The sequence below is a fragment of the Neopsephotus bourkii genome, unplaced genomic scaffold (assembly GCF_033783945.1).
Source record: "Neopsephotus bourkii isolate Nb327-2 ecotype Australia unplaced genomic scaffold, CSIRO-AGI_Nbou_v1 NB_1154, whole genome shotgun sequence".
NCBI classification, from domain to species: Eukaryota; Metazoa; Chordata; class Aves; order Psittaciformes; family Psittacidae; genus Neopsephotus; species Neopsephotus bourkii.
Genome location: NW_026901640.1, coordinates 3,118,383 through 3,134,708, shown reverse-complemented (window position 1 = coordinate 3,134,708; position 16,326 = coordinate 3,118,383). Strand labels below are relative to the sequence as shown.

General features: G+C 46.2%; 1 protein-coding gene across 2 annotated transcripts in view; it reads right to left on the bottom strand.

The window, feature by feature from the left end:
• Window positions 1–1,469: 1,469 nt before the first annotated feature.
• TAOK1 (TAO kinase 1) overlaps window positions 1,470–16,326 on the bottom strand; it is a 65,085-nt gene continuing 50,228 nt past the window's right edge. The window contains exons 15-20 of one of the 2 annotated variants that reach the window (XM_061363511.1): window positions 15,482–15,610; window positions 13,728–13,931; window positions 12,882–13,121; window positions 9,406–9,618; window positions 8,156–8,338; window positions 1,470–4,473 (exon numbers count right to left, since the gene is read on the bottom strand). In XM_061363511.1, the coding sequence (XP_061219495.1) occupies window positions 4,012–4,473; window positions 8,156–8,338; window positions 9,406–9,618; window positions 12,882–13,121; window positions 13,728–13,931; window positions 15,482–15,610 (1,431 nt within the window). In that variant the 3' untranslated portion in view covers window positions 1,470–4,011. The remainder of the gene's footprint in view (window positions 4,474–8,155; window positions 8,339–9,405; window positions 9,619–12,881; window positions 13,122–13,727; window positions 13,932–15,481; window positions 15,611–16,326) is intronic. The other variant, XM_061363512.1, reaches the window with a different exon arrangement.

Below are 16,326 nucleotides of genomic sequence, written 5' to 3'. Positions count from 1 at the left end.
GCGCTGCTCCCCAGCAGCTCCCCTCTCCCCAGCAGATCCTTACATCACCTCCACTGCTTTCCTATTGCTAAACCATTGTGTTTTCCTCTCTGCTGTCTTCCGACTTTCTGGTACCCTCTAGGAGCTCCCTTCTGTCCTTCACAGGGGCTACCTCACCTTCCCATGCTCCAGAAACAGCAAGCTACAACGAGCAGGGCAGTACTGAAGCAGATGTTCATGCCCTCACCCGCAAGAGCCCTGCTGCAGGGGTTGCCTTTGCTCATCAACAGGAGTGTATAGAACAGCAGAACTGAAGTGCCCTGCCAGAAATGCACAGCATGAGGTGTGTGTGCACGTACACCCACACACACGTACGTACAGAGTAAATATATACACGAGATGCCATATATATATATATATCCAGAGACATGTGCGTATTCAACGGAGGAATGGGAGACAGTGGTACAATACAATTTATTGCCTCTCAAGAAATGGCACGTTAAGCTGGGGCTGTTACTGACCAGCATCATCCCAGGATGGAGAGGGATGCACCCCGTGCAGGTTACAGCTAGTGTGCAATGCATGTTCTGGAGTGGGAGGGATGGCAGGGATACAGAGCGATGCCAGCCTGGACACAAGCCAGGCAAGCAATGCCTGCAGGGAGTCATTTTCTGTGGGAAGCTTGGTATCATACCACATTTAGTTCTTCAACCCCTTTGAAGCTCTCGGGCTTGGAGAGAATGCAGGTGAAACAGAGCTGTGGCCTCCATTTCAGCGCTGCATCTGAGGAAGAAAGCACGTAACATGGAAGGGAGAGGTGGCTGCTGACTCGCTGGGACCATGGAAAGCAAGAAAACTGTGATCCCTTTCACTGATTCTAATTAAAAACAAAAGACATTTGAATCAGAAAGAGGTTAAAAATGCTGGCTCCTCTGCTGTTTCATCTCTGGGCTAAACTACACCAGAACTTCAGGTCTTTGCAAAGGGGAGAGAAAAACTACCACAGAGTAAGAGATTCAGGAGTCAAGCTGGTCAAGTGAAAACACTGCAATGAAGCTTGCCAAGTAGTCCACACAGAAGAGTTTCCCCAGTGTTAAAATACGAACGTAAAAACATGTCAGAGAATATCTCTGCTGAGGTACTGGAGTAGTTCCCACAAATTACAGTATTTTTAAAACCAAAGTTGGGGCATGACTGCAATGAGCACTTGGGCTTACTTTTAAAAAACAGAGTTTGCAAACTGATTCAGAGAGAGTGTCTGCATCTCTCTGCCGTGGTGGTGGTCATGTATCTGAGACATGCCAAAGATACATTCAAATGCTCAACACCAAGGGCCTCCTCACACACCTCCAAGGCACAGCCTGACCCTGACCCATCTGGCTACAGCTGCATAACGGGGTGCTCCCCCTTGAGATCAGGCTGGTTTGGGACAGCTTCCCTTCCGCCACGTTACACACAGGGACACACACATTTAGACCAGTTGATCTGAATCAGTTTTTGCAAACTATTTTAATTAAAATATTAACTTGTTGGAATAGTCCAGGTCTGCACATGATATACATGTAAAAATGGTTACTACACAATTCTTTTTGAATACAAAAAAAGCCAATATGGGATAGCCATCATTTGGATTCAGCATTCAGTCATGCTCAACATTACACAAAGAGATGGGTCGAGAGAATTCTGTTGAAGTAGCTCAATTTAAGCCAGAGACTTTGACCAAATTCAAACCATAACAGAAGCAAAATAATGAACCCACTGAACTCGCAGGTATAGCCTGTCCCCACTGCCGCTGCTGCTGCTTGTGACAGAGGAGCTGAACTTCCAAACACTGTGTTAGCACCATGCTCTGGGCACACCATCTGCACTCCCATGGGAAGCCCCAGTGCAATTTTGGCCTTTCATTTCATGTCTGCCTGTCTTTGTAACTCCAGGAAAACACAGGTACCTTCTCTACATCAGTTTCGCTGCATTTCAACAACACTGCAATGCAAAAAGAATGACCCCAAAACATCCAATTCCACACAAAAACATCGCAGAGGGACAGGACAATTCACAGTCACCACTTGCCCCAGGGGAGCAACCACAGTCACCTCCATGGGACTACCGCCTCATCCCAGGCTTCCAACAACTGTTAGTACTACAAAGCTCCTTACTAAGGGGCTGCTCAAACCTGTTTTGGTGGAGTTTCCATCTTTGATTCGAGTGATATGCTACGTCAAGATGCTAGAAATCCCAGTTGGGTTCACCGGACACTGGCAGAGAGTTAAGGATTGGGAGTGGATGTTAATTGAGCTAACGAAAGAACGTCGCCCTGTCGAGTACTGAACAGCAGCGAGACACTAGAGTAGTTACTATATAAATATGTCACATGGACAAACACATTCGGAAAACCTCGCTTTTGAGCCCTATAAACATATTAAAGGCAAATCCTAGAGTTAGCAGCTAGTGTTTTCTTCAAGATGATTAGTGTGCAAGGAAAAACATTTACAAAGAACCCCGGCTGGTCAGCCCCCCACAACGGAAACCTTTGTCTCAAGCCACACTTCATCTACCTGCTCTTTCCCTTCACCCCACAGTGCTGGCTGACCAGAGCTTGCACTGGCACAAGAGCACGGGGGCATCTCCAGCTCCCAGCATTAAGGGATGACACGATGCCACCAAGCCACTCGGTTAACGAGACTCCCTGACCCCTTTATCGCCGTATGGATTTCACAACCTCCTTTGCTTCCTTTCAGTAGTACAGCAGCTCCAACGAGCCTCTGAAGTAGTGCCTTCTCGCATGGTATGCTGCCAAAGTATCACAGCATCTCAAGGGACTGTAAGAGTTGTGAAGTATTGCAGCAATGGAAATAATAAAAAGGAGCCTCACATGCAGCAAGATCTACAGTGGTGATGTGGGTTAGTCATCAGCTGGGAAAGAGTCATTGGCTCAGCTCCTCCTGGTACACCGTGGCAACTAAACATTTAAACAGTTGGCTACACTCTACATGTAAACAGGAAATTGCAACAAGCCAAAAAGGTAATAAATTGGTGGATGTAGTGTAATAATGAAAAACCCGATTGATGGCATTTTGTGACTATGGCATCCTTCAAAATACCTCTGGCATTTGAGATTGATTGGCTGAAAGTCTAAACATTTCTGAATGGAGCAAAAAGGACTACGCTGGGCTCCAAGAATTATTCTGATGCTTAGCTAAAATGAGATGTCACAGTATTAGCTGTGCAAGTGCATTACTTATTCTCCTCTGCCCAACCTCATCTGAGCTACCAGCAGCACAGTCAGGGAGTGCCAAAGCAGGGATTCCATTTCAAACCCTTCTGAGCCTGCTCCCTCCAGGCAGATTTACCTACACAGCTCTGGGGAAGCCGACCAGGGCCTTCTGAGAGAACATCACATCTTACACGACACGGAGCGGGCACTTGGGTAGAAGGGCCCTGCTGAGCCCTGGTGTCTCTTGGCCTCTCTTCTCACCCTTCTTCCTCACCTGCCAATTTGGAAATGCCTCTTGGCAGAGGCGATACCCTAGCGATTTACCCAATTTAGTGACAAATAGAAAGGGAACAGAAGATCCAGCTGTTCCTCCCCTGGATGTTGGTTTTTGCAGGGTGGCAGTTGGAAATTTAGGGACATGGGAGGAGGTCTCCATTCTCCCTCAGACTTCCTATGGATGGCACGACAAGGGCAGCCTGAGGCCCTTCTGTCCCGTCAGTGTGATGACCACCAGCCAACTCTTCTGACTAATTGCATATATTTCTCAGACGCCCTCCCAAGACCCCTCCGAAAAGTAACAAAACAACAACAAAAAACAAAAATCCACCCCCCCCCCCCAAAACCCTGCAGCCAAATACTATGACATCCCAGTTAGTAAACACAAAACGTAATGCTTTACAAAATGAATACAATATTCCATGTGCACCCAGCTTCCACACGTCAGCACCGCACTGAGGAGGCTGCTGGGCTGGTGTCTGTAGGCAGTTTCTGTTGGCAGACAGCTCCAGTGGAATTGCCACCCTCAGTTATTGTTTAAGTTATGTATAAGACATGTGTGAACCATTGGATATTTGTGAAGTAACACTTGTGCTCCTGCTCATGCCCTGTTCCGTCCGTCCCCCAGAAGCTGTCCGCCTCAGAGCCTGGGGGCTGTTGCGGACCCCTATAGCACTACTTCGAGGTACCCCCTGCATGGGCCCCGAGGGGTGACCCCATGGCTGGGGTCCACCTTGCATTGGATGGCCCCAAGCTTGTGGTGGGCCACCCATGGGATGACCCCAGTGAGGTCCTGCACCCCCAGTAGGATTGTGGGACCAGCCAGAAGCTCCCGGGTAGCTGTGGCTGAACGCCTCGGGGGAGAGATTAGAAAGAACCATGTTACTAAAACCTAGCCTCATGCTTTCTGAGTCAAAGGCTTCGATCTCGCGAGCTTGACGCTCCAGCAGGCTTCGTATCCGCTCGGTACGCTCGTTCTGCAAGGCCAGCATCTCCTCCTCAATCTAGGAAGGAAAAAAGAAGAGAGAGTCTGTAGCGGCAGGACCCCTTCACAGGCATGGCCTCGAGCCCCTGAAGGGCTAGTGAGGAACCTTCTCTCCCCATGTTTATACATGAGACTGGATCTGGATCAGATATCCACTGACACACAATCTGTTCTGAAGGCAAAAGGGTAAGTCTTATAGACCTGCACAAGTCAAAGCATAGGGAGTATCAGTGAGAGGGTCTTGGCCCCTGTTCCCTGGTGAATACAGAAGCTTCAGGGGTGCAAACCCAAAGTTTCTGCTGATAATAACAGCCTGACACTGATTAATCTTTAAAGATGCAGCAATCTAGAGCTTCCATAAAAGCCTACTGGGAAAGCACCTTCAGACACAGCCAAGCACAGTGCCTATGCAGTCAAATACCTGCCAACACAGCTTAATGTGACCTTCACTGTTTGTAGCTGAATCTGATGATGGTGACTGCTGTTTTCTCCAGGATTCAATGCATGAACCCACGTTCTGTTTCCTCTCCAGTGTTCACTGGTCAGATTTCCTTAGCTCATATTTATCAGTTCCTATGTAACCCCTTCCTAAATTGGTTTCTTGTACTTCATTACCCTGATACTTTCTCCAGGATGTATGGCTGAAGAAAGCAAGCAGAGATGTTTGAATTGTGTGACACATTATTAGCCAGATGATATGCTAGCTGGCAACTCCTATTTCTTCTCCATAGCACTGTTACAAATCATTTTCCAACAGTACTTTGGTAGGGGCACTGGGATCAGCTCCCTAAGTAAAGAAAACATGGAGCTACAGCCTCCTGACACCCATCAGGCAGGGATGAAAGCCTTTCTTATTGAAATCTTTGCAGTCAGGTAGAGAACCAAAGAATCACTCCATTATCTTCTTGCCAGCACGAAAAAGCTGCTTTTGGCCTTGGTGAAAAAGACCAAATGGGTACAAAGCAGCAGCCAAGAGTTTGAGCATAGCTCACTGGCATCTCCCCTGCTGTCAGCAGCAACGCGGCCAGGAGGTGTTATCTTGTGCTGAAGGTACTGGGCAGAGCGTTGCACTCTCCTGCCTTAGTCAGGGAATCTGCAAAGTGATTTCATCTGGAATTTCGGAAACAATCTGCTCCAGCGTGAGTCATCTCCTGAACCATTTGGGGCTTTCAGAAACTGCCTTATCCACTTGCCTGGGTTTAGTGCTGGATGAGTGACACTGACTCCACAGAGCAGCCCTGCTCACTCCTGCTGAAAGCCACACTGTGGCCAGCTAGCTTGCAAAAGGCAGAAGAGGAAGAAGGTGCCTTCTCTAATGTTAGCTCTTTAAAATGTTCCACTTGGTTTTTTCTCCAGTCCTGCTGCCTCAGCAGAATCCTCCTTTTTCAGTGTCTTCAAGTGCAGCTTCACAGTTTTCAGTCTTTATGACAGCATAACATGCAGGACTTCATGCAACTGAACTCCACAGAAAGGCATGCCTAGTACATTGCATTAACATGATATCCCTCAGAAACAACCTCAGGATGCAGGACTCTGAAGATGAGGTGTCTGAGGCACGTGGGAAGGAAATGAGTACATCTGAGGTCTTTTAAAGATGCTCTTGGGACATGCTCATTACTGGTGCCACACAAACAACACAGCACTGGAGTATAGCTTGTACAGTCACTGCAGGCTGTGCATTGATGAGGCTGGCTGCTCCCTCTTTAGCCTCAGTCACACTTGTATGCTCTGGTGAGTTACTGTGGTGATGGGCACCATCAAAAATGTGCTAAGAAGGAAGCAGAGTCCTAGGCACACACTAATGTCTGGAATCTGGTTTATTATTGAACAGCAGGGACTGACTTTGCCACAGGCTATGTATGTATTTGTGCATATAAACTCAGACATTCATCTTGTGCACATACCTGCCCTTTCTCTAGCTGCCAGTTTCAGTTAGCACATGCAAGCAAATACCAGGTGACAGCACGGAGCGATCCACACCAGAACACTCACAACTCTCAGTTCTTACAAACACAGAACAACACCTCTCCTTCTGAAAAATACCCTTACAAAAGAAGGATGCATCCACATTTGCACCCACACTTTCCCTCGAGCTGCTGAGTGACTGTGACCCCACCAAGAAACAGTCTCACTGCTGGTCCATGACTTCGTGACTTGCAACGTGCCAGGACTGCATGTATCACTAAATAAACCTATGGGAGTTGAAGCACCATCCAATATTTTGCTATAGCACAGCAACATAGGGACACAAACACACACAAAATATTATGCTGCATCTGATTTTTATCTATGAAGTAGCACTGTTAAACTTCCTATCACCACCGCTGATACCACTTGCAGGGGCTTTCTATGTGCCAAGACTTCAACCCTGGTCCAGTAAAAGCCTGGCCTCACTTCAACTTATAACACTACATGCTGTACAAGATATGCTGCTCCCATAGACAAGGAGCAGTAGCAGGCTCTCTGTGGGACCCTTCATCCCAGAGCTCTGGGCAGATCATGCCACCAGAGGGCAATGCACACCCAGTAGAAATACACCCTCAAATGCAGGGTTGTGATGGAGCTGTCCTCTTCCGGATGGAGTAAAATAACTAGTGATGGGGTCTAAAGAGCTGTCACACGCGTGGGCACCGCACAGGAACTCTGTTTTCACAAACCCTATTACTTCCAGAGATCCACTCTCCTTGCAGGAGACCAAAGGACAATAGGGCTGAACTGTCTTCTCGGAGATGCTTCCTCAGCTGGCCGTGAGGTGGAGCAGTTTTACACACACGAGGGCCCTCAATCAACCCAGCATCCATCTGTTAGCCTCTGGGAGAAGTGTAAAGAACCTCGAGGCCACAGAGTAATTGCCCTAATTTAATAATCACCCATCAGCAAAGTTGGGAACTGCTGTGTGAATGGCGATGGCTGGCACCACAGGGCAAATCAAAGAGGGGAAATCTGCAGAAGGGAAGCTGATTGTGTGTTTCCTTTCCTTGACTGATGAATTACCCTTCCCCTGGTCTGTGTAGGCCACTCAACATTTCTATACACACCATATGTCTGGAACAGCACATTAAAACATACTTCAACAAGGAGCACCTCAATACACAGAGCCAATTACAAGCTGAAATCTAGGGAGCAGGAGGTCACCTATGCCCATGGGTCTGGCTACTTCAGTTTGATGAATAACAAACGTAACAAGCACAATTTCACAGGGAAACTGCAGCCTGGTCTCCACAGACTGCCAAACAGAGTAGGTCTGCCATAAGATAATGTTACCACAGAACACAGGGTCTCAAACACATTTTATCTTCCTCTCCCCCTCCCCAGAGATACCTACTACTGATACTATGCAAACTCCAAACGCCCCCCTGCTAGCTTTGGGTTGTTACTGTCTGTCCTCTAATGAGCTGGGGAAGGTAATCTGCAGCTCAGAGACAGAAAGAACAGTTCTCTTTTCCTCCTGCCTGGAGAGGCACGACTCCCTCTGGCACGCTTCAAGCAGCTCTATCCCAGCCAGAAGCTGTTCACACAGGGTGGCTGAGCTGGCAGAAAGTTTAGCCTGTGTGTCACTGAGCTATCATCCCAGAGAGGCAAATACCCAAATGATCTGTGTTACTATATACAGCAAGGTAAAAGCATTTTCTCTCTGTATTAAGTGCAATTTAAGATCTGAAGCATGGAGCGTGCTAATGATGCTCACATGCCCATTTTACCTTCTGCTCAAGGAGGGCCCGGCGGAGGGATACCCTCTGCTCAAGATCACGCAGCTCCCGATCATGCTGGGCCTCTGCCTGCATCTTGATTTTACTCTGATACGCATTCAGCAGCTCCAATTCTTGCTGCAGCTGCATCTTCAAAACCTGGCACTCTGCTTCCTGTGCTTCATCCAAACGCAGCTGGGAAAGACAGACAATAGAGACGTTTCACTATGGGGTAACCACTGGGGGGTAGGACTGTGGGGAGGGGGAGAGAATGGGATGGGACTTTGTTTTCTTAGCAATACAATTGGTCTCTATTGTACTTCGTTTCACTGAACAGAGGACCTACAGTGACAAAGACTGGTGACAGTGAGCCCACAGAGCTGAGACAAGTGATGCTGATGAGCAGCAGCACCTCAGGAACCATGATCCATACTGCAGAGACCAGACTGCTGGAGGTGCCAATCTACAGTTCTCCTTTTGCTAGGGGCAAAGAGAAGATCTCTTGCTTTGTTCAACTGGATTAACCAATTACCTGTACACAGGAGACTTAAGTCCATACCCCTGCCAGTACAGGAATTTGGGCAAAAGAATGTGATGACATAAACCTAAAAGCAGTATGATACTGAATTTTTAACCTTCCCATACATAAATTAAGCCAGCTACCCTGCCTCACAAAGTTGTACAGTGCGATGTGAGCAGGATGCAATATGCAAGAAGTGCAAAGAAAACTGCACATTCAGTTGTAGCAAGGACACAAAGCATTGCTCATGGGGTCATTTCTTAAAGAAGACATCCCTTAAAAGAAGGGATCGCAGAACTTTCACAACACTGGTAGCACTGTTTCAAAATTCTGGACTCCCCCATGACCCAATGAGCATCTTCCACCAGTGGCACATGCTTTGGTTGGTACCATTGACAAATCAAAACCTAAACGACTTGAGACAGCAAGCTGCATGTTATTTAAACGATGGTCTAGCAGGGATGTTTATGTTGTCAAACATCATGCAAAAGCAGTCCTCTGGCCACACAGATGCATCGCTTTGCATCTCTGCAACAGCCGCTTCAACTCCAACCTGCCTGAAGGGGGTAATACCTCTTTCCTCTGCGTTTGAATGCTGCTTTTCTAAACACAGAGGAATGACTGTGCAGGGTATGGCACGTGTAGCAAGGAAGCAGCCAGCCTGCTGTCAGGATACAGATCGGTTCAAATGCAAACATCCCTATTTGGCTGAGGAACCCTGGGTCCCTCAGAGGCGACTCACAGCTTGTGTAGAGAGCATTTCATTAATGCTGTGATCATACTGCTCAGCCAGGATAGCCAGCTTCCGGGTCTGCTCCTCCTTGAGCCGTTTGAGGACAGCTTTATGTTCACTCTTTGGCGTGGTCTCCAGCAGATGGTTTCTCAGTGCTTTGTACTGCCTGGTTTGGATCTTGCATGTATCCTGAAACTGCTTCTTTATCTGTAGTTCTTTTGACTGGAAAGATGGAGGGGACACAAACAAAGAAAAAAAAAACCAGCGTGTTTCAAATGAGAGAAATATCCATTCAAATGGATATTTACGCTTACATTAAGGATATGAGTTCAAGAATCCACAAATGTATATTAACATCTACAGTGCAAGGAGGGAAGCAAAATACACAAGAGGCAACGACTATTGCTGCAGCTGCTTTGACACTGCTACTGTGCGGAACAATTACAATACAGACACTTTTATAACAAAGCTCCAGCCTAAATACAGCTGTCTGTGCACAAAGAGCCTCACATTTGTCACTGGACTGGATCCAGCCCTGGGTGTTGCTTTTCAAGAAAAAGTTCTTGAGGGACAGGACCAATTTATTAGCACCAAAAGCCATACTTACACATGACTGTGCTTGTATGACACATACATACGGACAGCGCTTAATGGTATGAAAAGAAGCAGATCTGGTGCATGGGAAGGGATAGGGAAAAAGAGCAACACTTTTTCCATTGAGGGTTTGATGGAAGATCAGATGTACACTAAGCCTTAATATTCACAGCTTGTTGTTTTTATAAATACACTAAAAAATATCTGGGAAAGATTAGATGCTTGAAAACACACACCACAAGCAATGTTAGCATTGTGCTGGTCTTACTACAGTAAGAAGAAACAAGTAAAACCCAACATCAACAACAAAACCACTCTGGGCCATCCTCACTGTCAGCCACCATGGTCAAATCCCAAAGCACTAACAGAGCATAGGGCCATTTTCCTGTGCCTTGAGTAAGTTGGAATTGCTCTGGGCTGTGAACCAGCAAGGCAGATACACGTGCATGTCCTCCTGTCAGCTCCTCCACTGCCTGCTCCTGGCACTAACTCAAGGCTTAGCAGGGTAGGTGATAAGCACAGCACGTGTAGCCACCTAGAAAGATGCAGTGGGATCAGACAATATATCCAGCCCAATTTAGACATCAGCATGCTTTGCTGCATAAACCAACAATTCCACTTTGCTAACCTGAGGTAGAAAACAGGACAAAGATGGGTTTCATTCAAACCAAAACATCTATCACGGAGAGGAATACATCACTTTTACCCTTTCTAAATTCACGGAAATTTATTTCCCTTCAGGAAACCTTTAAGGTTGTTTCCTCCCTGCCCTTAAGGGAAGCGTCAGCAGGTTACACATTCCTGTCAGGGACCTGGTCACAGCAAAACACTTTCAATCTATTTTGTCCTCACTTTCTGTGGAGTCTTGCTTGGACACCAGACTCTATTTACAGGCCTCCAAACCAAAGGCTTTAACAACAGGAAACAGAAGGGAGGGGTAAGACTTCCAGTCAGACTTCTGACAAGATCATTTTGACCTAGAATTGTGAAACACCAGCAAGAGGGTATTTGCATCACAATTAACACACTCCAAATAATAACAGAGCAGTTTGCACTGAAGGGTGAATTTGAGTTATGGGTCCTTCTGGTGCTGTGAGAGTGGAAACAGACACTGACCGTTAAAGCCCAGCTTTCAGGACAAAGGACCTCACTAAATAACAAAGGGGGAGCCTGAAACATGTGCCCTTGAGGGAAAATGTTGCTGGAGAGAGAAACTGAACAAATAGTCAAATTATCTATTCAATGAAGAATACTTGCCTGCATTAGTCAGAAGCAAGAGGAGTTAATAATACCAGGGAACAGCCTCAATGAAGAGGGGATTGTGCTCCAAACTGAACGCTTGTCCAGCAGGCTGCATTATTAGCACTGTGTGCATGCAAAGGTGCTGGATTGACAGCTCAAGCCTGAAATCCTTTGCTAATCGCAGAACAGCCATGCAAAGCGAAGCGCAAGCTTTCCATGCTTCCTAAAACCACTCAGCCCTGTCCTCACTGGAAAAGGGAAGGGGTTGAAGAGTGTGCAGAGGTGAGAGCCAAGCCTCTGCAGCCCACAGGGACTGCAGATCCTGCTGTCCCAGCTGCCAGCCAGGGAGCGAGAACGGACACGCTGCCCACTCGTGTTTGCACTGCATCACCTTGGGGAGGCAGAACTCATTCATGCTAATCTCAGAAGGATCAGCCTAATACAGCTGCTTCAGTTTTATTCAGCTCAGAGTGCAGCACAGCTTCCCTGTGAAGTCATCAGCTATTTATACACTATATCCTTGGAGATTCTCAACAGCCATCAGATGGTCCCTTGTTCTCACAAGCCAGGTTTTCACTACTTAATATTATTCTAATATTGACAAATCAGGTGGTGAGGCTTTTTTTTTCCCTTCTGAAGTTCTATTTTCAAGTTGGTTATTTTCTCTGTGAGAAGATAACTTGCAGATGGTGAAAACTAAGTCAGATGGGAAATATCACGAAGAGGAAAGACCTAGAACAACAAAGAAACCCCATGCTCAGTATGCCATACACTCATTTTGTTACTGGCACAGCTGAACACTGGGTGGAGAGAAGAAGTCTGCCTCCTCAAAGGAAATGTACCAGGCAGCTTTGTGAAAGGCCTTATACTCCCTTCTCAGACACTTCAGAATAAACCACTGGACTCCTTTGGATGAAGTGAAGGCTTACAATGAAAACACTAAAAGCCTCAATTACAGAGGCCCTATAGTTCTGGTCTGCCACCGCAGCTACAAGGGCAGCATGAGAAACCCATGAGAGCACAGCAAAGGTCAGTGCTAGGACCTTCCTGAGGACGCTGCAGTTGGTGTCTCTCTTTCCCCCCCAACACTTGCTAACATACCAGCCCTGATCTAAAAACAATACAAGGTGAGTTAGCCAGGACTGACAGTGCATTTTGATGCACACAGCAACACAAAGCTTTTCTGCTTGTTTGGTTTTAAATAGGTTTTGTTCTTGTAGATGGGGGGAGAAGAGGATCAGAAAATGGTGTCAGAGGAAGAGCAGGGGAAACAAGGGCACTGCAAAGATTAAATGCATTTTAAACTACCTCAAAAAGGAAGGCACACTGCTGAGAACCATAGCTTTTCGAATCAGATGAAGGAGTAGTGCTGCTGTGGCTTGCCTAAAACACACTGCAACCCTGGCCACCATTGCTTTGGTTCATACATGTGGTGCTTGGAGGGCTGCAGTTGCATCCTGGCAGTTACAGAGCTTGACAGGTACGTCCCTCTCGACAGAAGGTATTCATTACAGAATGAGCCACCTCTTTGAATTAAAGAGCTTCAAAGTACCTTGGACCTGCACACACTGCCAATGAGGCCTGAGCTGCAATGTACCACTCCACTACCACCAGCAGCTCAGGCCCAGAGCTCCCACACCACGTAGTACCTTCAGGCTCTTGGGCTGCTGCCGGACCTCCATGACGTGCTTACGCCTCAGCTCCCGCTCCCGGCGCTTGTTGTATTCCAGCTGGTTGGTGAGCTCGGTCTGGTGCTGGAGCCGGATCAGCTCGCAGCGCATCTTCTGGATGGTACTGAGATGGCGGAACTCCAGCTCCTGCATGGACTCGTGCTGACGCAGCAGCATGGCATGCTCCAGGTCCTTCTGTGTCTGCCTTTTGTTTAACTCCTACCAGGAGCACAGAGGGAATTATTAGATTCTTCATACTTACTTGGATTTCTGCTCACAATGTGACATTTCACTTTGTTCACAAGGACATGTCTCTCTTGCCACGGCATTTGAGGACAAGAGTACAGAGTTTTCACGTCTTATCAGAAGCAGACAGCACTGCCAATGGTCACTTTTCCTTCCTCATTTCACTTTTCTTCTTCCTGTTGTAGATGCTCAACAGCATTCACAGTAAGCACAGAAGGGGCCATAACTGCTGACTTTTTGGATCCAACAATTCTCCCACTGTAGGACACTATTCTGAACCATTTGATCCCACATGGTTCCCTAAATGCCACAAGGGGGATTTGAGCAAGCTGCTCCAGTGGAAGGTGTCCCTGCCTATGGCAGGGGGTTGGAACTGGATGAGCTTTAAGGCCCATTCCAACCCAAACCATTCTAGGATTATCAAACAACATTGCAGAACACACAGAACCCTTATTTTACCAGAAACACTTTAGATGGGGTAATTAAGACTCCACAGAGACTCAAGCTGGATTGCAGGTGTTTCTGTGAGACACATTTCACACAGGTGGCTCCAGGTCTCATCTCTGCCTATTCTCTTACCTCCCGAACCAGGTCCTGCTCCAGATTATGGCGGCCAAGAAGCATCCGTCTCTTGAAGCGGCGACACTCCAGCTCCAAGTACTGCCTCTGACGCCTCAGTAAGTTGGCTTCTTCCTCTGCCTGGAAATGCTGGATGTTCTCCTTCTGCTTGGAGAGCCACTCCTGCTTCTCCTTCTTTGGAGTGCTCTGGTTTTCGTTCAGCTCCTGATAACAGCAAGGTAATTAATTGTGGAATAGTCACCTTAAGCTCCTTGGTCCTGAACAACTGGACAGACCTGCCTAATAAAATACATTTCAAAGCCATTCCACCTTGTACCATCCCAGCCTTGCAAAATGCATCCTATCACAGATCTGAGGGAACACCAGGAGACAATTCACAGTGAAGCACATTTAACTACAGCTTGCTTTTTGAATTGCCCGTTTTAGCTGGCCAAAATGCTGGTTCAGGTCCACTCTTTCCAGACATATACATTAGCTCAAAATGTAAAAGTGATGGTTTGCCACTGAAAACAAAGACTTTTGGCGCCTGATGTATGTTTTTACAGGCTCCCTAAGGACTGAGAGGAGAAGCAACGTGTTGTCATCCTGTTGGTCAAACAAAACCCCAGCCATGAAGCAGATTAGAAAACGTTCATGTCAGAACTCATATGCATTTTACAAGTAACTCATCAAGGCAGAGCCACCACAACTTACATAAACGATATACAGAAGTTCACAGGTCAAACTTAAAGCCACAGTTGGCACATTTGTACTAAATACAACACGTAACTTGAAGCATCTTTGGCAGAAGACTCTGCCTGCTTGAACTGCATACTAGAGGTGCAACTAGGCTTGTCATGATACATCTCAACTTCAGCATGAGACAGAACTCTGTATTTCATCAGTGCTTCTTGGTGCTCTGTGATCTCTTGCCTACTCAGAAAAAGACTATGTTATTATAAAAAGCCCACACTACTATAGTTTTTGTTAGATCTTTCTTGGCTTTGCTGCTCTTTAGCCTTTTTTTTTTTTTCCTCCTGGGAAATGTCTATGTTTGGGAATATTCCCCTTTGGAGCAAGTTCCTAAGTTGCGTCACCCAAGTTGATGGTTGAGCATTAAATGGTTCTTTCAAAAGAATTATTTATAGTGCTTATGGTTTCAACCACTCCACAGAAAGAATCAGGAAGTTTGATTCTACAGTTTCTCTGCCTCTCACAAAGGTCATGATTTTTCACCACAATACAGTGATTTTTAAGCTATTACAGCTTTCTCCATTAAAATTAAACAGTGTTTTATAGATATTTTCCTTTAAAAAAAAAACCAACCAAAATATCTGCAGATTTTCTTTACTGTTTTGTTTTCTTGCTGCTGCTACATAAACATCATTAAGGGATAAGAAGCTTCATTAACTGCTGAAGTGCATGGTCAATATCTGCAGCAAAAAGGTATGAGAAAAATGCTCATGACCTTTCTACCTTTTTCATTCCTTAGGCCTGCCAACTTTGCATGTTTCTGGCTAAAAAAGGAATACTGAACAATGGAGAAGGTTGTACTTTCACAAGATAAATGTAAAGGTACAAATATATGAATAAACCCTCTAAGTCTAAGGTCAGAGGGCTGAAGAAACACATGTACAGGACTCTGCTGCTGAAATGCATAACCTGCAGCAATCCAGGGAAACATCTTGTGCACAGGGTCACTCTTCTCCCCGACTGGCTCTCACACCACATCATGCACTGCACTATATTCACATTTCTCATTACAGATGAGTTACCTCTTTCAGCTGCTCTTTACGGAGTTTATATTCTCTCTTCTGGGACTCCAGGAAACTGTTCAGTTCTTTTTTCTGTTGGGCCTGAATGTGCTGCTGAAACTTCTTTTCTTCATTGGCCATCACTTTAGCCTACAGCAAATCCGGCAGCAAATCAGTCTGCGTCCCGATGGATTACAGCTCATGTTCCATGTCAGCCCAAGACCCAGAACTCTTGGTACAGTCACCACGATACTCACCATGACTCTGAATAAGCATGAACCTCAAGAGCTTGCCCTCACTCTCTTCTCATTCCAACCCCCCATCAACACACCCGGCAGGAGTCCTCTTTTCAGTGCTTCATTTCCTCAGCCCTACTGTTCAGCTAGTCCTGCCTAACACAGTCAACACCTTATGATAAACTACATCCTTAGCCCTCCACTGAGAGATCCAAGATGAACAAAGAATCAATAATAACTGCTGTAGGCAGCGCCACTTCATTATCAATTATTTAAAAACATAAAAAGTCCCATCTCCATAAGCAATTCAACAGTGAACATTTAAGTGTAGCTGGCACATCTGCCTCCAGAACACTCGATGGCAGTCAGTTATTGGCAGCATATGCATGGCAAAAGAAAGGAAAACCCTCACAGTATTTTTTCTGGGGTCAATATGCTAACAGTTAGTGTAACGCACTGTGATGAAGGACATACCTTTCCTCTAGTTACATAAGCCCCTCAGTGTAAGGAGGTGAGGTATTACCCTTTTTCTAATTAGCAATTTGCTTGGCTCCTGAAAACAGACATGTAAGAGTCTACAATAGCATCTCTCATCAATGAGGAGCAGTGGACAATTCAATGCCATTAACA